This window comes from Dreissena polymorpha, chromosome 8 (genome assembly GCF_020536995.1).
Source record: "Dreissena polymorpha isolate Duluth1 chromosome 8, UMN_Dpol_1.0, whole genome shotgun sequence".
In the NCBI taxonomy this organism is placed as follows: Eukaryota; Metazoa; Mollusca; class Bivalvia; order Myida; family Dreissenidae; genus Dreissena; species Dreissena polymorpha.
In genome coordinates this window covers 51,663,540-51,686,170 of record NC_068362.1, presented here as the reverse complement: position 1 = coordinate 51,686,170, position 22,631 = coordinate 51,663,540, and the positions used below count along the sequence as shown (strand labels likewise).

Sequence of the window (22,631 nt, the reverse complement as noted above, 5' to 3'; positions counted from 1 at the left end):
CAAAAAGCAACACAGATATCAAACAAAAACATATTCAACAAATAGTGCTTATAACGTCATGATAAACAGGTCGAACGTAGTACAACGTATTTATTCCATTATATTTCAGTATTTCTTTTAAAAATGGGAACGTAGAGGTGTGATAAATAGAACAAGACTATTGCCAAGCAATATATGCCCCTACCGGCTCCACCATTGTCAGAAATTCCACTATTGTCAGAATTAAAAAATATATATATATTTGTTTCCATAGCACCCAGAATTTTTGACGTAGGAACAAAATGAAATGACGTGCATAATGTCCATATTGTCATCTATACATGTTTCAAGTTTCATGAGAAAATAGTTAGCATAATAGATTGCAGTAAATCGTTCGTGTTGAGCCTTGTCAACATATTGCACCTTTTGTTACGTTATATTGCACACACACACGCACGCACGCGGCGCGCGCGCGCACACACACCAGGCCCGTACCCAGGCACTGGGCCCAGGGGCCCGGGCCCCCCCAGCTGGCTGTCGAGTAATGATTTTTTAATAATGGGCCTACTGCAAATTTTCTCACATAAAAGGGCCCACAGTACACTTCCCTGCAATACAAATGTGCAGATGTGTTTTATTGCCCCTGATACACAAGGGGATTAGCGCTAATTTACTCGCCAGTGGAGATAAGCCCCTAGGCATTATTTTCTTATCACCTTGTACACACATCCCCGATCTGTCAATTACCTATTGTGCTCAATGCTTCATCTTTTGATGGTGGGTGTAACACGTCTTTTGATTGGACAAGGAAAGAGAAACAGCGAATGGATGGAACTGATACAGAAGTTCGTAGGTCTGAACGATAATAGTGTTTTCTCTTTTGAATTCAAACCTCCTCTAGAATCATAGCTTATTAAACATTTCTGTGAAAACTGTGTTGTAGATGATGAACATTTTATAATGAATTTACTTTGAAATTTTATATAGAGGAGGTTTGATTTCAAAGAGAAAATACTAGTAGGTTATATGTCAGTTACTGACATATAACCATAGTAGTATTTTCTCTCTGAAATCAAACCTTCTCTACAGTCATACTTTATGTCACATTTCATAATAAAGTTTTTTTTAGTTTCAAAGGTTGCTTTTACTTCTTTATAAAGTGTAATACATTTCTGAAATCTAAAGCTTTATACATGTGTGTGAATTTCACACCAAGGGGTCGTTGATAAAGCATGTCACGCTTTTTTTACCATTTTTACCCCGGCATGTCACAAACTGTTACAAAATCTTGGACCCCCCTCCCCTAAGGGACGTCACAAACTCACACTTTCGAACATTTTTTTAAAAGTAATACTTAATTTAAATTTAATCTTAAACTAAATTCACTATTAAACCGTATTAAAATTTCACTTACCGGTAAAAGAACTATTACATCACAGGCTTTTATAACTGTAGGGTTGTTACGATGAGCAGTATGAATATTTATCCACGTGTTAACGTCTAATAAAAACGAAATTATAATTAAGATTTTCTTTCAACCCTTTACTAACTAAATATGGAACAGTCCAATTATTTCGTCATTGAAATCTGTGTGGAGGTTGTGCCTATTGAATAAGCCGGCTCAGCCAAGTTGCCTATAAAACATTCGAACAACAGAATCAGGAGATACGCAATTCGTCTTATTTTGACATAAAACTAATTCAAATGTTTCACAAATTTTTGAAAATTATTTTTTAATTCTACTAAAGAAATAATAAATAAATTATACAATTTTTTTAAAATAAATGTGTGACATCACACATGGCCTGACTCCCCTCCCCCATGTCACAAACTGTCACTTTCTTACTCACCCTCCCCCCACCTGGAGCGTGACATACTTTATGGACGGCCCGTAATGGTTAAAGCTTTAGACTTCAGAAAGGTGCTGATTTACTTGTTATATATCCATAAATTTATAACACAACATATGTTTCTATATGCATTAAAATTTACCTTGAACAGTGCCTAATAAAAAAAATCTATTCCGGAGGGGCAACCCCTCCCGCACCCTCCCCGTTTGGGCCCCCCCAGTCAACATTTCCTGGGTACGGCCCTGCACACACACACACACACACACACACGCGCACACACACACACACACACCACACAAACACAAATTAATAGCTCTATTTAAAGGGTCTGTCAACCACGACGACGAAGAAAGAAAAGTTGTAAAATACCGTGTGTTTTTTTTACAATTATTAGTTTATATTGATTGAAATATTACGACTGGTATATTACAATACTTGAAAAAAGTCAATATTTTCAGTATATTCGGTAATAAAATTTCGCGATGTGAAATCGAAAGTACATCGCGAAAATAGGTGACATAACGCTATACACACTATAAATAACGAAATTTGATTGATCATTTTATATATAATATATAAACAATTCACTACACATGCACAATTTGCATTCCTGTATTTACCACGTGACGATGATCAATCTACTGGCGTTATTTATAGTTAACTGGTAGTTACCTGGTAGACATACCTAGTACAATTTATTACCGACTATACTGAAAATATGAAAACTTAACCACTTTTTTTCAAGTAATGTAATATACCAGTCGTGATATTTTAATCAATATAAACTAATGATTGTAAAAAAAACGGTATTTTACAACTTTTCTTTTCTTCTTCGTCGTGGTTGACAGTCCCTTTAAGTCTTCTATGTCCTTACAGCATGTCATTCCAAATAGGCATTTCTACGGCGAGGTGCGATGGGCAGATCATAAGTACTGACCTTGTATAGTCTCAATAGTCGCCTTGGTGATCGTGTAGATGTTTAAACCTATCATACCTCTGTCAAAGTTGAAATTGTTCATAAATGCTTATACAGACTTTAAATTTGTCATTTGTGTGCCCACTCCATCCTAAGACCCCCCATTTGTGTGCCCACTCCATCCCCTGAACCCCCCCCCCCCGATTTGTGTGCCAACTCCATCCTCTGAAACCCCCCCCCCCACATTTGTGTGCCCACTCCATCCTCTGAGCCCCCCCCCATTTGTGTGCCCACTCCATCCTCTGAACCCCCCCCCCCCTCCCATTTGTGTGCCCACTCCATCCTCTGAACCCCCCCCCATTTGTGTGGCCACTCGATCCTCTGACCCCCCCCCCCATTTGTGTGCCCACTCGATCCTCTGAACCCCCCCCCCATTTGTGTGCCCACTCCATCCTCTGACCCCCCCCCCCCATTTGTGTGCCCACTCCATCCTCTGAACCCCCCCCCCATTTGTGCCCACTCCATCCACTGAACCCCCCCCCCCCATTTGTGTGCTCACTCCATCCTCTGAACCCCCCCCCATTTGTGTGCCCACTTCATCCTCTGAACCCCCCCCCCATTTGTGTGCCCACTCCATCCTCTGAACCCCCCCCATTTGTGTGCCCACTCCATCCTCTGAACCACCCCATTTGTGTGCCCACTCCATCCTCTGAACCCCCCCCCTCCATTTGTGTGCCCACTCCATCCTCTGAACCCCCCCCCATGTGTGTGCCCACTCCATCCTCTGAACCCCCCTCCCATTTGTATGCCCACTCCATCCTCTGACCCCCCCCCCCGCCCCATTTGTGTGCCCACTCCATCCTCTGAACCCCTCCCCATGTGTGTGCCCACTCCATCCTCTGAACTTCCCCCCCCCCATTTGTATGCCCACTCCATCCTCTGAACCCCCCCCCCCATTTGTGTGCCCACTCCATCCTCTGACCCCCCCCCCCATTTGTGTGCCCACTCCATCCTCTGAACCCCCCCCATTTGTGTGCCCACTCCATCCTCTGAACTCCCCCCCCCCCCCTATTTGTGTGCCCACTCCATCCTCTGAACCCCCCCCCATTTGTGTGCCCACTCCATCCTCTGAACCCCCCCCCATTTGTGTGCCCACTCCATCCTCTGACCCCCCCCCCCCCATTTGTGTGCCCACTCCATCCTCTGAACCCCCCCCCCCCCTCCCAAAAAAAAAAGAAAAATGGACGTCCGTTCGACCGAATGGAAACTTATGCGACTACTACATAAATAACCTTTAGCCTTTAGATTGCCGTAGCGTAGTAAATATGGTGTACGCCTAGCGACCGGGAGGTCACGGGTTCGATCCCCACTGGGAGCGTTCCATCGACTGGTTCTAGTCCCAGGAAACGGACTCGAGAGTGTTTCAATAAACCAAAGTCAATGCAGTCTAGCTAAAATAAATAGGTTTAAACTCTAATGCCTAAAAGAGGAATAATTTAGCCTTTCACATAGTGTTCTCTTACACATGTTAATCAATAATTAACAAGGGTTCCACGTGGCTTAATAATTGTAGTAGCGAATATTTAAGCCAAATTGATTTTTTCATAGACAAATTTAAGAAACTGTAGTCAAAGGTTAAGCCATGCATTTATGACCTTTTTTAAGTGTAGGGCTGTAAGAGAACACATAACTATGTAACAATACAACACTTTAATATATTAATTACTATAATCATCATTTTATTGTGCATAACCGAATCTCATTTTGCAATCAAAAAACATATTTAGATATACATACATCATACACATATTCTATAATTGTACATGAACGAATCACATTTTTTAACAAAAAAAAGATATAAATATATATAACTCAAGTACATGTTCAAGCAACATGACAGATGATCGAAACAATACAAACATCAAATTTATGTTCATAACAGAATGCATGCAGCACATAAACAGTAACATAATATACAAGGACTAACATATTCAACGTTCTGTAAGTATCCTGAACAACATACATGTACATGTTTAACAGAATTTCACCATTTGAAATGACTCCATGCCAGCCCAAATTTAGAAAGCAAACTGTTTCATTGCTGGGCTGTCAATAGGAAAAAATCATTTAATTGTCCAGGTTTTCAATTTGTATGGAATTTATGAGAGCTCTTTTTATAAGGTTTTGCTTGCTAAATACTTCTCGCAGTCAGCTGTGGCCACATGAGCTTCCAGCAATTTACATGCTTATTCAGAATGGCCTGTTTATGTGTCTTAGTTTCTTATGGCAAAATTGCCTCAGTTGTAATGTTGTTTACTGACTTATTTTCACTCAAAACACTGGCCCTGCAGAATTTTGAAAAAGGTTTTTTATCCAGTTTTGATCCCTCATGACCAATATTATCACCAGATTTGCCATTCTTAATTCTGTAGAAAAAAAGTCAATGGTGGCTGTAAGAAGTGGGTGAATTTCTGAAAAGTTAAGATCTTGATTGTGAAAGGATTTTGAAAGTAATGCCAATGGTGCCAAATAGTCAGCAAAAAATGAGATACATAAATGAAATTGTATGTTGTTATTCGTTTTTGAAGTGAAAGTGCTTTGCCAGCCATTTCTTTTACAAAAAAATATGTCAAACTTTTTAAATTAGCAATAATGGCATCAACTGACACTTCAAAACTAACCACGCACAATGAAACATGTTCTTGAATGTTTTTGTACCTATTAAGAATCATCTGAATTTGAGAAAGTGTAGCCTTGTTCTTTTGTTAATTTTGAAAGAATTTATAACACACATTCAGAATTTCTAGATATTTTAACAAATATGGAATAGTATCAGCCTTCCAAGCACAACTTAAAGCCATATGCAGTGCTATGCAGAGTGTAACCAAAAACACATGTTTCAGATGGCTGAAATAAACTGAAACATAAGTTACAAATAGGATATAATATAAAGAGGGAAATGACAAAACATGAAAAAGGGGAAAATGTCACATGTTGAGTATTTAAAAAACTACAGTTTTCATCATAGCAAAATCTATTTTTGACTTGTGTTTGTGCTATTTTCAGCAATAACCAAAGATTATAGGTGTGTTATTTAACTTATTTATTGCTCATTTTTGTTTTAAGTTACATTATTAGGACTTACCGTTTTTGTAACTATAACATCTCTTCTGCCAACATTTAATTTTGCAAAAAACAAATACATAGAATCGACCAAAAATATATATTTTCTTGTAGACTGAACTTGACATTACAATTGGGGAAAAGGTGACATGGTCCTTCAGATGGAAACATTTTAAGACAAAAGGGGCATTACATGTTTGTTGATAAGCCTCATCATATGTGCATATTATCTGTTTTTATAAAACATTCATAAAATGATGTTCTTAACATGCTTACTGGTGTTACCCTCAAACTTAGTAAGCTGAAAAAAAACTTGGAACATACAAGTATACGAAAATGCTTCTATCTTAGTCACATTTTCCACAAATTAAGTCCATTTTATAGAAAATTAAGCTAACTGGTACATACGGAGAGGAATTTAAAACTCATAAATATATACCTTTACAGCAAGGAAATTGTGCATAATTTTTTCCGCCGTAAATAAGCTTAACAAAAATCGGTCTTCACACCGTCCTAAAATTAAACAAGAGTTCTGCGGTCAGAGACATATGCCCCCAAAACAGTGCTTTGAACTAGTGACCCCAATTTCAATAGGGGTCATCTACTGTCCAAGGCCTATGCACATGTGAAGTATAAAGCCAATCAATGAGTTTATTGGAAACAATTTTCACACTGAGTGTGACAGTGACCTTGACCTTTGACATAATGACCCAAATTTCTGTAGGGGTCATCTACTGTCCAAGGCCAATGCACATGTGAAGTATCAAGCCAATTTGTCAATTTGTTGATGAGTTATTGATTGGAAACAAACTGGTCTACCGACAGACAGCAGACCGACTGACATCCAGCAAAACAATATACACCCTCTTCTTTAAAGGGGGGGGGGGGGGGGGGGCATTAACAAACTTTGGTAGTTGGCTAATAAGTTGGTAATAACTCATTCACCAGTCTCAATTATTTTGAAACACAAAATGATTAGTTGCAATAAATGAATTAGGCCTGTAAAGAAGCCTTAAGTAAACTAAGCATGCTAATTAAAATGTGGTAAAAGCAAACAAATTATATTGTGTAAATTTCATACTGCATTTGTGGACATTTGCCAATGTGACTGTTTGAGAAAGTTTATTGCACATGTAATTTGGAATAAATAGACTCCATCCGTCATAAATGGCGAGGCAGATGACAAATCGCAGTCATAGCATCCATTGTTTCCATCACCTTTGGATTGTCTTGAGTTGATCTTGAATTTCTTCTAGACTTGACACACTGTTATTTGAACGAAATTAAAATTCTATTCCATGATTAACTGTTAATGACTCAAAACACTACTTGTATTACAAATTTTGATTAACATAGCATCATAAAAATATAGCAAACAGGTACTTAATTGAATCGAAGCAAATGCATATGTTTACAATAATAATTTATGAGTTAACATGTTCAACCACAGTACATGTACAACTTTTTTAACTTGAGGTCACAAAAGGATGACAAAATTGTTGAGGTATCAACGAGATGAGTAATAGAAGTTATTACTAAATGAACAAGATAATGTAAGTAGTTAAAAGACATGACTAAACAAGAAATGTGTCTACACAACATAAATACCCCCAACTCCAACTTTGTCACTACATAAAAGCATAACCGTGTTAGTGACCCTGTGACCTAGTTTTTTGCCCGGCATGGCCCATGTTCTAACTTGGCCTAGAAATCATCTAAATTCAACTTCTGACAAAGTTTGGTGAAGATCGGATAAAAACTGCTAGAATTAGAGAGCGGATACCATGCTCAAAATGTAAAATGCACTAAGTGACCCTGTGACCTAGTTTTTGGCCCGGCATGGTCCATGTTCGAACATGGCCTAGAGATCATCTAAATAAAACTTCTGACCAAGTTTGGTCAAGATCTGATGACAACTACTTGAATAAGAGAGCGGACACCATGCTGAATGTTTAAACCGCACTAAGTGACCCTCTGGCCTAGTTTTTGACCCGGAATGGCCCATGTTGGAACATGGACTAGACATCATCTAGATACAACTTTTTGTCAAGTTTGGTGAAGATTGGATGAAAACTAGTTAAATTAGAGAGCAGACACCATGCTGAATGTTTAAAACGCACTACGTGACCCCATGAACTAGTTTTTGACCTGGCCTGACCCATCTTCGAACTTGGCCTAGACATCATCTAGATACAACTTCTGACCAAGTTTGGTGAAGATCAGATGAGAACTACTTGAATTTGAGAGCGGACACAAAAAGTGTGACAGACAGACAGACTGACCGACAGACGGACAGTGCAAAAACTATATGCCTCCCGTTGGGGGCATAAAAACTTTGAATGTTCTGCAATTGTTATACCTTGTTCTTAAAATAATAAACATTCAATATAGCTGTTTTCTGTTTAAATTTGTAAACCAAATTTTAAGATAATACATAAAATAATATTGCAGAGGATAGAAATTTTGCTATTTAAGCTAATATCAGCCTTCTAAATGACATGTGTTGAAAACACAAACCCTCAGTCTGTTGGCAGCTATGTTATGGTGCAAATGATTTCCCCTAGCAAAAGCTATCACTAGAACAATTTACGAATTTGATTTTGCTACGACTATAAGAATTGTTTGAGTTAACAAAGGTATAGAAGATATATGTTGGATTGGGTTGAATAACGATTTTAATTCACGAGTGATCATAGAAAATGATATTTTTACGAGTGACGCAGCCAGAAGTAAAATATATTTTTTCTATGAACACGAGTAAATAAAATCGATATTCTACTAAATCCAACATATTTTTTCTTTTTCTTTTATGCTTACAAATGATTATTTTTGTATTTTTTGCCATTCCATACACTACAATTCCCTGTTGGGTCCATCAAAATGTTATTGCATATATGTTCAATGGAAACTTATCACTATGTATTTATAAACATTCAATGCAGAGTAATCGCCCTTGGATACATTGAGGGAGGGGGTCACAATGGGAAATGAAAGATATCTAAAAATAGTTCAGGTCAAACAATGAAAATTATCAATAATTTTCACTGTTATTTTTCACGGTTTGAAACAGTTTTAATTTACTGTTTATATATCTCTATAAACCATTGGAAAACATAAAATCAATATTAATTAATGATGCATGATTTAAAGATGTTATACTGTATATTATTTGCAAAATATTTAGGTACTAAGTTGTATTTTTTGCACCACAATGGTGAACTTACCTTCTTTCAATTGCCGATTGTCTGAAAAGAACAAGAAAAGGTTTCATCAAGACATATACGGTAAAATTCTGGCATGTATGCATATACCCCATATATAATCATTTTTTATTTTGTTTGTATTGTCATTTATTGTTTTTGCAATTTGCTACAATCCTAAAATAATAAAAGACAATTTATCACTTGCAGGTGTTGATAAAAATTACTCCTCAGATAATGTTTTGTGGAGTTTCATTCAGTGTTCCAGCTAGGCCTAAATTGAAGGGCGCCCCTCCCTGCCCTCCTGATGCTCCGCTCTGCCCAACCAAAGCCCCGCCCTGCCCTTTATTTAGATTTTTTTTTTTTTTTTTTTTTATAAAGACATATTATAATTTATAAATCTCTTATTACATTTTAATTAATGTATTCCTCATTGTAGACATTTTATTTGCATGGTTTAATAATAATGGAAATAATATGTTCTAACCATTATTAATAACATAAAAATAAATATTCAACATGGAGCATTACTGATACAACCACGCGCTCGAAAGTGCCCTTTTGACAAAATTCTGCGCATTGAAAGTGCCCTTTTTACAAAATAGCCCCCTCTGCCCTTTTCAAATCTGAGCTGGAGAACTGTCATTATTTATAAAACATTTATCAAATAATCTGATTGATCCTTACTAATTAACTACACATGATGAGTATATATCAATGGACAAATATGTATAACCAGGCCTTGACATTATTTTGTTTGAACTGGTGACCTTCCTAAACAATCTTGGTGCTAGACAAAACCTGTATGAAATGGAATAACATCAAAATACTAATTCTCAGTAGGAGAATGTTCACGATGTACACAGATCATAAATTGAAATTGTATTCAGTCAGACTGATTTTGACCTCGGCACAAAACTGAACTAACATTTGAATCTTTAATACAAAATGTTAAGCAATAAGTTCTTTACAATGGATTTAGTCCAAAACGATGACCACTTATGTACCAAGTTGGAATATTCATGTCAGAAAGCATGACTTCAGCATTTTATTACTTTGGACAATTAAAATTATATATGCACAACTTTATTGCATAAGAGACTATGCATGTAAGTTTGTATGTAAACTATGAGGAAGTACATTGTTCGACATGTTTGTGTCTGCACAAACAGACATCCAAGGTGAATCCAGCACTAGCATACCCCCTCTATTGCAATCCAGCACTAGCATACCCCCTCTATTGCAATCCAGCACTAGCATACCCCCTCTATTGCAATCCAGCACTAGCATACCCCCTCTATTGCAATCCAGCACTAGCATACCCCCTCTAGAATCCAGCACTAGCATACCCCCTCTATTGCAATCCAGCACTAGCATACCCCCTCTATTGCAATCCAGCACTAGCATACCCCCTCTATTGCAATCCAGCACTAGCATACCCCCTCTAGAATCCAGCACTAGCATACCCCCTCTATTGCAATCCAGCACTAGCATACCCCCTCTATTGCAATCCAGCACTAGCATACCCCCTCTAGAATCCAGCACTAGCATACCCCCTCTATTGCAATCCAGCACTAGCATACCCCCTCTAGAAGCCAGCATTAGCATACCCCCTCTATTGCAATCCAGCACTAGCATACCCCCTCTATTGCAATCCAGCACCAGCATACCCCCTCTATTGCAATCCAGCACTAGCATACCCCCTCTATTGCAATCCAGCACTAGCATACCCCCTCTAGAATCCAGCACTAGCATACCCCCTCTATTGCAATCCAGCACTAGCATACCCCCTCTATTGCAATCCAGCACTAGCATACCCCCTCTATTGCAATCCAGCACTAGCATACCCCCTCTATTGCAATCCAGCACCAGCATACCCCCTCTATTGCAATCCAGCACTAGCATACCCCCTCTATTGCAATCCAGCACTAGCATACCCCCTCTAGAATCCAGCACTAGCATACCCCCTCTATTGCAATCCAGCACTAGCATACCCCCTCTATTGCAATCCAGCACTAGCATACCCCCTCTAGAATCCAGCACTAGCATACCCCCTCTATTGCAATCCAGCACTAGCATACCCCCTCTAGAATCCAGCACTAGCATACCCCCTCTATTGCAATCCAGCACTAGCATACCCCCTCTATTGCAATCCAGCACTAGCATACCCCCTCTATTGCAATCCAGCACTAGCATACCCCCTCTATTGCAATCCAGCACAAGAATACCCCCTCTTTTGCAATCCAGCACTAGCATACCCCCTCTATTGCAATCCAGCACTAGCATACCCCCTCTATTGCAATCCAGCACTAGCATACCCCCTCTATTGCAATCCAGCACTAGCATATCCCTTCTATTGCAATCCAGCACTAGCATACCCCCTCTAGAATCCAGCACTAGCATACCCCCTCTATTGCAATCCAGCACTAGCATACCCCCTCTATTGCAATCCAGCACTAGCATACCCCCTCTATTGCAATCCAGCACTAGCATACCCCCTCTATTGCAATCCAGCACTAGCATACCCCCTCTATTGCAATCCAGCACTAGCATACCCCCTCTATTGCAGGAGTTAAAGGGGTGTATATTAAACATGCAACAAATGGAAGCTTAAAATTCACTGGGATTTATTTGGACTTGATATTCATTTGTTATGAATAATACAGCATCCCTTAAATACTATTAACATAAAATAATATACAGTCATAAATCCTTCTCTTTACATGTGTTTTATAAACACATAAATCCTTGAAATTTATTGAGCGCATACACATATAAGTCATTCATAATAATTAATAATTCAGTTTATATATCGTATACTTGCCAAAGCAAGTAAATAAAAACTTGACTGCCATTATAATTTTCTTAAATAAAACATACTACAAACAAGCAAATTTTTTTATTTGATATTTGGTGCAAATCCCTTGATTTACAGTATAATCATTAAGAGTAGGGTAATAATGCATAGGTAATAATTAAGTGTAGGGTAATTGTTCTTGTGAAATGCAATTCTCCTCATTGAAATCTGCACACCCATGAAGTTTGATGTTCAAATCTTGTAGATATTTGTGAGATATAGCCTTACATCATACAAAAACAACAAAGGGCAATAGCACTTAGTTAAAAAAGTGCAGGGTTATGGTTCTTGTGCATGGTACTTCTTCCCATTGATTTCTACACACCCATGAAGTTTCATGTTGACATGTTGTATCATATCTTGAGATATAGTCCTGAAAAATTCCATCATATAAATACATCAAAGGGATGTAACTCTTCTTTAAGAAAGTGAACGTTAATGGTTATTACACATGACACTTCTCCTCATTAATATTAAGAAGAGCTGGAGGCAATCAACCAACACGCAGTGACTGGTCATCACTGTGGGCCCACCGCTATCAGAATGTTCATGGAATTAAAAGGGCCGAAACATTCTAAGACGGCGGCATCCATGCTGATTATGTTGGTAGAGGAGCAGTCTTCAACCAAGCACAGATTGGTTAGACTGTATTCAATCAAATACATCCATGAAGTTTCATTTTGCATAGTATCTGAGATATAACCCTGAAAAAATGCATCATATAAAAAACAAAGTGCAATAACTCGTGTTAAAGAAAGTGTAGGGTTATCGTTCTTGTGCTGGGCACTTCTAATTGATATCTATAAACCTATGAAGTTTCATGTTGATATCTTATATTATAGTTCCTGAGATATAGCCCAAAATGTTATGTGACAGACAGATGGACGGACTGACAGACTGACAGGGAAGCCCAATTCTATATCCCTCAACTTTTAGCGCAGGATTAAAGTCAGGGATTTTAATTGGATCAGAATCATGCCTTTTGATGCAAGCATATTGTGTTTTACATTTTTTTCTACTATAATGTTTATAAGTCATGAGGTCAAACCTTAGAAAAAGCTTCATTCTTCTACAAAACTTGATCAGAATGTACATTCACAAGATAGAATTCAGGTTCTGTACTTCCAGAAGCTAGGTCACAATCATTTTGAAGCACTTATTGGTATTTATAAACTGTCCCCATTATAAAACTAAAAACTTACTTTTTAATGTAACTTTGTCAGAAAAACCAAATACCTTCACACCAAATTACACATCCATTTAGAAACAAAACAGCTATCAAGCAGCTCAATACTTTGACCCTTCACATGTTTACCATCTACTGAAATCCCTATATGCTCTTTTGAAAGAAGCTTCTTAAGCAATCAGAATATAATTTTAAGTTCTAACATAACAGCCAATACATGTCCAATTTAGCAACATTTGAAAAAATTGCCATTTTGTATGAAAAAGAAAAACATGCAAATTTTTTAAAATAATAAAAACATTTTTCAAGCTGTACGTGCACTTTTTTTTGGTTTATTTAAACTAAAACTAAAGGTTTAAAAATTTAAAGCATGAATATTATACCTTTAAAGATACTTACTGGAACTCAAACTGTGCTTTTATCAAACCCATCTTCATAAGAGTCTGCAAAATAATAACAACAACAAAACATCATTCTCATTATAAAAAGAGGGCCATGAACGAGGTCGCCGTGGAGTAGTGGATATGGTGTCCGCCTCGGAGGTCACGGGTTCGAACCCCACTGGGAGCATTCCTTCCATCTCCCCAAAACCACCAAGTACTGGTTGTAGCCCCAGGAAACGAACTCGAGAGTTTCAATAAGCCAATACCGGTACGTAATCCAGTTAAAATAAATAGATTTGAACAAAGTACTCTCCCAAGATCAAATACACAAAATGTTAAAGACTTGAACTGGAAATGTTAACCCTACTTGACAAAAAGCCAAACATGGCCTTTAAAAGGACTGCATTATAAAGATAAACATTCTAACACATTTAGCTTTAGCTTTTTTATGCACCTGACCCAAATTCACAATTAGCCTAGATATTGTCACAATTAATATTCTGACCAAGTTTTTTTGTGTGAGCCAAGCTCACAAATAATGCAGACGCAATTGTGCAAATCAGTATGGATCAGTATGGGTTTAGCTACGGCAGGAACCGTAACCCGTGACTGCCTGTGTGGATAACTCCAGTAAACTTTAGCAGGCAATAATGCTAAAAGCGTCTGCTTTAATCACCGCATCTACCTGTTCTCACTGGTACAGTACATAGAGTGTATTTAACAACTAGTAGTAAGACAACGTTGGCCAGTCTAGTGTTTATCTTTGAAATCTGTACATATAGGCTGCTTTCAGGGAAAACGGGGCTTAAAGGGGCCTTTTCACAGATTTTGGCATTTTTTAACTTATTCATTAAATGCTTTATATCGATAAATGTAAGCATTGGATCGTAACAGCTCCAGTAAAAAATCAAGAATAAAATTTAAAAAAGGAAAAGAACATTGCCCGGTCCAGGTTTCGAACCAGTGACCCCTGGAGTCCTGCCAGAGTCCTGAAGTAAAAACGCCTTAGCCTACTGAGCTATTCCGCCGAGTACACATACTTGACGTATTTTATACCTTATATAAGCAATCTTCGTAGTTTCACAAAATTTAACGACAAAAACAGAACTCTCCAAATTATTCAATCGTTTCGCGTTGCAACGCTTTATAATTTTTAGGTTTTAAAATCGTCAAAAGATGCATATAATGGCTATATTAAACCATGGTAAATGTTCAGTATTACTGTTTCCTCACAAATATCATAACTAAAACAAAAATTTGCGAATCTGAAACAACTTTTTTCAATTTTGTCAATTTACCAAAGCGTGAAAAGATCCCTTTAATGCATGTCAAATAAGATTAGCCTGTGCACACTGATTAGCTGTATCAATGATTTGAAAAAAAAGCAAAAAACATCTCGACCTGTGTTTTAAGACACACTCTTTATAAATTTGAATGGGTTGTGATCATTTCAAACTTGCGATATAAAAAGCTATAACATAATTTTGAAAACTGAGTTGCGTCTAAGATTATACAACAGCGAACAAATTCAGTACCTTCAGCGCTTTGATTTATCAAGGTGAAGACAAAAAATGTTGCTACGTGACAGTGGTAAGATTTAAAAAAAAATTGGCCTGATGACCTAGCTTCTGGGGGCACAAAAAACAAATTCTATCTTGTGTACATTCTGATCAAGTTTGATCAGAGAGAAAAGCTTTTTCTAATATTTGACCTGGTGACCTTGTTTTTGCGTATGCAATACACCAGATTTGAATCAACGTCCTAGATTTGGTTCAAATAAACATTCAAACACAGCTTCACTAAGATTGGATTAAAAAGCTGGCCTCTAGAATTGTAACAAGCTAAAAATTTAGATGCACATCACATTCACACACGCCAGTTCACACAATGCCTGATGCCAGACTAGATGCACATCACATTCACACACGCCAGTTCACACAATGCCTGATGCCAGACTAGATGCACATCACATTCACACACGCCAGTTCACACGATGCCTCATGCCAGACTAGATGCACATCACATTCACACACGCCAGTTCACAGGATGCCTCATGCCAGACTAGATGCACATCACATTCACACACGCCAGTTCACAGGATGCCTCATGCCAGACTTTGGATGATTACAATAGCTCACCTTGAGAACTTGCGATCATATAGCTACACAAATCTAACAATCTAAATGCTCTTTTTTTTAAATCGTCTTTTTAAAATGTAACTTGCACTATGAGCATGCTGTTTGACAAATTGACACACAATGTAACTAACCTCAGAGGAGTTCTGTATGTAGTGTTCTTGAGAACAAAAATTCCTGGCTGCTTGGCCCAGCATCTAAAACAATTCAGACACATATCTAAAACATGACAACCGTAATTACTCTTAATTTTCTTACACTTAAAAACAATTAATGCTTTTCATGTCCAAAAATTTAGAATTTAGATACAAGATATATTTTAAAGAATGAAGAGACAAAAAATGCAGGTGTTTGAAAATTTAGAGACAGTATACAAAGTACTGAATTGACGATCGTACATGAATGTGCTGTATAATGATTTTAATGTCAAATTTTTTCAACGAATAATACAAATGTATCACCTTCTTGTGAAATACTAAGTCGTATAATATAAAATACTTTTATATATATATGTTTCACTTTAAGCTGTTGAGTGAAACCATTGGCTAAAACCCGTATACCTAGAATATCACCAAGGCTTTATCATTATATTAATCTGGTTGTAAAACCCCATTATCAGAGTGTCCCTAGATAAGCGCAACAGGGCAACATTCTGGTAAATTTTTTTTTTTTTTTAGATCAACATTTATTTAATCTCCCATCCAGCTTAACAAGTCAGGGAATAATCTAAAGTTTACTATCTATGGGTCCCTGAACTCCCAGATTTTAGACCAATGAGTCCCAGGCCAAAACTAATGAGTCCACCTTGAAAAAGAATGGGTCCCAATTCCCAAATATCGAAAGATACCAAGTAGAAGAAAATATGTCTAAATCAAACTAGCTTAATAACTATACTTGCATTAAACTTTTAATAATCTCAAAAACTTGTTGAAACCAAAAAAACTAATTTAGGGTTATCACTATCTTGTTTGCCTTCACATAGGCTATAACATTATCTGTTACATGAATGTAACTTGTTACAACATTTCAATTTGATTCAAATCGATGATAATATTATTGTTAACATCCGAATTGCGAGCTTGATAATATTATTGTTTACGTCCGAATTGCGAGCCGTTGACCTACCATTATTAAAGTTTAGATTTGTTTGTTTTGGATTTAGCTTCAACACCTTATTTCAGAGGCATTTTATTTTTTTCTGTATTATTTATGACTAAGTTACACAAAGTTAAAGCAGGTTTTCATCCGGGGACTCTAGAAAATATCATAACACATTCTATTTAAAAGGTTGATTCTAATTGGTTCGTATTATACAGCAGCGGCTCGACTAGAGCCAATCAAAAGACTTGTTGGAGTCTTCAAGCCTCATTCCGTTAAACTCAGCGTTATTTGCTACACTTTTGACTCGTACACAAGATGGTTCGTACTTATCGTGATTCGCGTATGCGTTAACGGATACAGTTCAGCAATGCGTCCGAGTGAACGCACATATTTCAAAACGATGCGTCTATTTCGATATTTGTGAGTCATAGACGCGGGACGCACATGTAGATTATTCCCTGCAAGTTACACTTTATTTAATTCAATATTTAAAACACTTTAATTCGCATTTTTGAAGCATTTTTTTGCAAAACAGCAACAACACTTATAACCAAATTTTGGTCAAAACACTGCAATTTTTCCCAATCCAAAGGGACCCTGACCCATTTCCAAAACAGTGAAAAAAACACTGCTTTAGTTGGGTAAATAGATACATGTTACTGACAGATGATTGTAAATCTGCTCTCTAAATATTCAGCAACATCACTTTGATCTTTAAAGATACTCCTGGATACCGAGGGCGCAAATGTTCTTGCTTAAATGCTGAAAATATGTGCGATCTTTGGAAAGACAGCTTTTTTCGCGCAATTGCAGGGTCTTGAAATAGACACTGGCGTAATGACCTACTTAACATTTGGCAAAATCTTCAATTTACAAGAAACTTAAATACATGATATGGCTTATGACTAGTGATAAAATAATTTACATGGATGATTTCCCATATTGATATACACCTCTTAAAATAAGATTTCTTGTTTACCCTTCATGTTTAGTTCTGATCAGCTTCTGAATTTGCCATAAGCACAGACCGTAAGCTGATAGGTTTGGCAGTCGGACATGTTTGTTAATGCATGTTTTTAGGATTGTCTTTTCTTCTACCATCAAGTGTTTATAGCTTTTTTATTGAAAGTCTTGTGATGTTTTGTACACAATAATTTCCATATATATATTACAAAACATGGAAATAAAATATCTAAGCTTTTCCCCATAAATTAGGTAGCACCTATTATCACATTAAAACCAATTTCATTAAAAAGGAAAACTTTTTAGAGCTGTTTTCGTCTTATTATTCGACCGAAAAACGTAACAAAATATATATATTTCACTTGAATTTGATTGTGTGTAACCTACAATAAAAATTTCAAGATACAAACATTTCATGTATACGATTCATGTCTCAAAGTTGTTCGGTAACTTACCTCTGGCGATTTGGAAGATCTTACAACATGCCTTAAAAGTGAGCCCATATCGTTTACACTGGCAGAAACCTTGTCATTTAATTTTAGTTTAGTCTCTTGATTCCAACTAGAAGAATACATGGTCGTTTTGGTTAGCTGTAACCAATCTGGTTAAACCAGTTAATATAAGCTAAAAGGCTATTTAATATTTTCTGATAAAACACATTTTAAATTAACTAACGTTTAATCAACGTATGTATGATTGTGTGCTTTGAAAAAGAAGCAACATTACAGTAACTGTAACATCGAAAAAGTAAATAATCGAATATTTATCGGGCACATACCGACTCCAACAACTAAAACTATTTGTGTCTTCACCGTGTAAATAAAAGATTTATCAATCGCTTGTGAAATATTGCTTAAAAGAGGTACACAAATAAAATATCAATATGTTTTACTTAAATTTCATACAATCCGAATTATTGCTTATCTCAAACACGATAAAAGTCGTGACAATGTAGGAACGTACGTGCACATCACAAGTAATGAAGTTGGCGTACATATCGGATAATTTTACTTCGGATACTACATTCACCTTCCTGACGCGAGCTGATTGTGCTTAGGGTTGTTTAGTGATAAATGTTTCCAAACAATCGCACAACATTAACATAGTAGTTGAACACGTGGTTTACAGTATTATGTCTGAAATTGGTGTCACTCTAGTTCTACTTGATTGCTTTGAGCTTCCATGAGTACACGAGTACATCACCCAGAGAGTTCATTCCATCTTTTTGAATTGCAAAAGTCCCCACTCAAATTTGGACCACATCAATCATGATGTCTGATACTTAAAATGAGTGAAAATTAAATGCTCAAAACAAATCGAATTTAACTTCTGAATATTGTATATTCAGAGCATTTTTAATCCGATATAAAATCTTGTTGCAAATGTGGATTTAAACCATTGGAAAAATTGATGTTGAATTATAAACATTTATGTTGGTTTGTAGGTAAAATAATCATGTTTCAAATATATGCTCTCATATGTAATAAAGAAAATGTATGTACAAATAAGAAATAAGAAACCAAAATAATACTAAGTGGTAACCTAACAGAAGATATAATTAAAAAAAAAATTGCTGTAAAGATACTATACCCAATTGTAGCCAACTTATTTCATAATGCTAAATATGCAAAAAGTTACCTCTGAGAAAATAATCTGTGGAGGTCTTTTATTTTGCTATGAAATGTGAATGCTAGTATTACCATAATATCAGTGTTTTTTTTCACTTATAGGGGAATGGCGGCGGGGCCCGTCCAAAGGGGAAAAAATGCGTCGTTTTTTAGGAAAAGGGGAAAATTAAAAATTCACTATTTTATATGTTATGATATTTATTATATGAATACACATGATTGTATGGATATTATATTCACAGCAGAATGTCTCTGTCCTTTTTCTGAAATATATATCAATGATTTTTTCAACATTAGTTTCAGACAGTTCAGCCTTCATGCACAGTCTCAGTTTTCTTAGCCATTTTGAGTTGAATTTAGTTTGTTTTTTTATTAAATGGCAAATTTGAGCAATTTTTATCAATAAAATGGACCAAATTGGAATGTTTTTATCAACAAATATTGACACAATATAGATACATCAGGCCTTTTCCTGGCCATTTTGGGAGAAAAATGCAATTCATGTAAAAAGTCCACTGATTTGGAAAAAACTAATCTAATTTAATATAACACTATATAATAATTAAAAATCATATAAAATATAGTTATATACTTTGTTAGTTATTTATGAAATAAATTTGAGATACATTTGTCATGATTATGAAACAGTTCTTTCTAAAAAAAAAAAAAAAAAAAATTTTTTTTTTTTTTTTTACTTCTGGAGGGGATTTTTTTTACAAAATAGGGGAAAAATATATACTCTTTTTTGAGGGGAATGGGGCCGAATATCGGCCCCGAAATTGCCATAAAAAAACACTGAATATTACCATAATATACTTTTCATTGTGTTTACAGACAGGACTTTCAGCATTCACATTTATTTTGAACACAAACTATTTCAATAAATAACTGTACTGCACATTATTTAAAATGTGTGCACTGAGCTATATTTTGTTATTGACTAAATATATCAACTTGTAATACCATAATTTTTGTAGGTAAAAAGTTAGTAAGGACGGCATTATCATGGCAGAGGAGCTAGATGAAACTCTCTGCAAACAGATTTCTGGACTTGTGCAGATCCTGACAACATCTGGAAAGCCAGCACTTAATCAAGAGGTCATGAAAAAGTTCAAGAAACTTTGCAGGTAGCCAAAGAAGTCAATTAGTTTTGTGTTGCTGTGTCTGTTCAATATGAAACCTTTATACTGCCTAGACCTTATGTTTACAAAAATCATGAGCTAATTATTGATCACTCCAAGCGTTTTTTGCTTGTGTCAGATATCAATATCATAATCTTTCATTCCATAAATAATTTCATACCATCTTTTATTGAACAACTTAATGAAATTTCTTGATGATTTTTTAAAAAAACATTTCCATAAATCGTCAGTTGTGTTGTTACATGCATTTATGATGGATGTCATTTCATATTGGCAACTACTTTTCAACTAAGTAATGTCATACAAATTTGTCAGTTAAAGACTTTTGGCATGTGCATGCAGCTACATGTAACAAAAACATGCAAAATGTTATATTACTTGCCTGTTATATATGCAAGATAAGCACATTTATTCATTTCAGGAATTCTGATGGCTATGTGAAATATGCATTCGACATCATGATGAAGCAACTGCATATAAAGCATTCTGAGGTTCGTCTGTCCGTCTGTCAGATGATTGATGAGCTGTTTAGCCGTTCCCACGTCTTCAGAGAGTTGTTGCTGGAAAATATTCACACTTACTTCGAATTATCCACAGGTACTTGTTAATATAGACCTTTTTATACACCCTTTAAAAAAATAGGATATATGAGAACACTTTCATCACACAGGCAGGCATTCAGTTCCCAGCACAATTTTGTCAGGCATTTATATAAAAAAGTTTATATATGAGCATAATGAAATCTGATGACAATGTTTATAAAACTAATATCTCTAAGAAAGTTGAATGACCAGATTTTAAAATAAATTTCAACAAAGGACACCATTGGGAAAATAATTTTTCGTCTGTAACACCAGTCCCAAAACATCAAAGTTAAAGCACACACTTAAAGGTCAATTTTGAAATTTTCCCATTAAACTGTAACTTTGTCTTTCATGATGCCAGAGGTCAAATGTCAAATTTGAATTGACCATAAAACAATTCCACACTCCATACTTCATCGTTCATTATGCAACTTTAAAATAATGTTCCATAATTGTTCACCATATTGAGAACGTGTAACAGACACCATTCAAACTTCCTGCATGCAGTGTTCCTGTTTATAAGAAATTTCGCATTTCCTATGTCATCATATGTGAAAAATTGCCAAGGTTATGTTACTTTTTCACCTCACAAATTGTATATCACATGCAGCATGGAAGGATAGTGTCATTTATTAAAAAGAAAATGTTTTTAGTTTGGTTTAATGCAAATTAATTCAGTGATGATCCTTTCATATATTGATTTCAGGGCTAGACAAATCTCTGCCTCTTCCTCCACCAAAACAGGTTGCCAAGGTGATGAAAGAAAATGTTCTCAGGAACTTCTACCTATGGTTCGAGAAGTATGGGCCGGCATACAAGAAGCTTGCCCTTGGATATGATTTTATGAAAACATGCAAAAAGGTTCATTTTTTGTTTGCTTTAGTTATTTGAAAAATTTTGCTGCACTGAAAAATGCAACAGGTGGGCGTGGGGTCAAAGGTTGACATCCATTGTAAGAATTGGTTGGAAAGCAAAGTGTGTTCATTTTAAGTGACATTGTTATGCTGTTTGCTCTTAATAAACTTATATTCACTCATCCAATCAGCTTATATTCCATGTGGTACATTTATATATTGTTTTTTTAAGATAATTGTATGTTTATTATGTTCTGTCACTGTGTGTTGGTATTTAAAAAGGTATATTAATAATGAAAAAGGGAATTAAAAGGTTGGGTATAAAAACAAAAAGGGGTTTGGGCACAAATTTTAAACTGATGGGGCATTAAATGGAAATTTGGCCCCAATTATATTCCGCTGTAGCTTAATCCCTTTTATTGTGTAGTTTTCTAAAGATACTGTGTATTTATAAACATTCCTACAGCAATGTTTATGTTTTATATGTATTATACGATATAAATGTTGTATAAGGAGCTAAGTTTGTGCAGCTCACCTGATAAAGCATAGGTGTATATGAATTTTTTGGGACATGCCATGGGTGCATAAATTTAACCCTTTGCATGCTGGGAAATTGTCGTCTGCTAAAATGTTGTCTGCTGAATTTCTAAAATAAGCATTTTCTTCATTTTTTTTTCCAAAGAATACTATCAGAATTGCAAACAGTTTGGATCCTGATGAGACGCCATGT

General features: G+C 36.1%; 2 protein-coding genes across 2 annotated transcripts in view; one reads left to right on the top strand and one right to left on the bottom strand.

Annotated features, from left to right (window-relative positions):
- Positions 1-4,622: 4,622 nt before the first annotated feature.
- On the bottom strand, positions 4,623-18,304 carry LOC127840821 (BLOC-1-related complex subunit 7-like). The gene is made up of 5 exons (XM_052369238.1): positions 18,149-18,304; positions 15,764-15,826; positions 13,511-13,554; positions 9,093-9,113; positions 4,623-7,134 (listed from the first exon to the last, which is right to left on the bottom strand). The coding sequence occupies exons 1-5, from the start codon at positions 18,266-18,268 to the stop codon at positions 7,083-7,085; spliced, it is 300 nt and encodes a 99-aa protein (XP_052225198.1). The 5' UTR covers positions 18,269-18,304; the 3' UTR covers positions 4,623-7,082.
- Positions 18,305-18,505: 201 nt separating this feature from the next.
- The window catches only part of LOC127840528 (UV-stimulated scaffold protein A-like), a 43,230-nt gene continuing 39,104 nt past the window's right edge, over positions 18,506-22,631 (top strand). Inside the window, exons 1-4 of the mRNA XM_052368943.1 lie at positions 18,506-18,555; positions 20,299-20,448; positions 20,885-21,060; positions 21,754-21,908. Of these exons, the coding sequence (XP_052224903.1) occupies positions 20,327-20,448; positions 20,885-21,060; positions 21,754-21,908 (453 nt within the window). The 5' untranslated portion in view covers positions 18,506-18,555; positions 20,299-20,326. The remainder of the gene's footprint in view (positions 18,556-20,298; positions 20,449-20,884; positions 21,061-21,753; positions 21,909-22,631) is intronic.

Excerpts from the sequence above, each read along its gene's own strand:
- LOC127840821 (XM_052369238.1), bottom strand. The coding sequence starts at position 18,268 with ATGTATTCTTCTAGTTGGAATCAAGAGACTAAACTAAAATTAAATGAC. Across the intron at positions 13,555-15,763 it reads ACATACAGAACTCCTCTGAG|ACTCTTATGAAGATGGGTTT; the intron begins GTTAGTTACATT and ends ATTATTTTGCAG. Across the intron at positions 7,135-9,092 it reads CAATCGGCAATTGAAAGAAG|TGTGTCAAGTCTAGAAGAAA; the intron begins GTAAGTTCACCA and ends TTCAAATAACAG.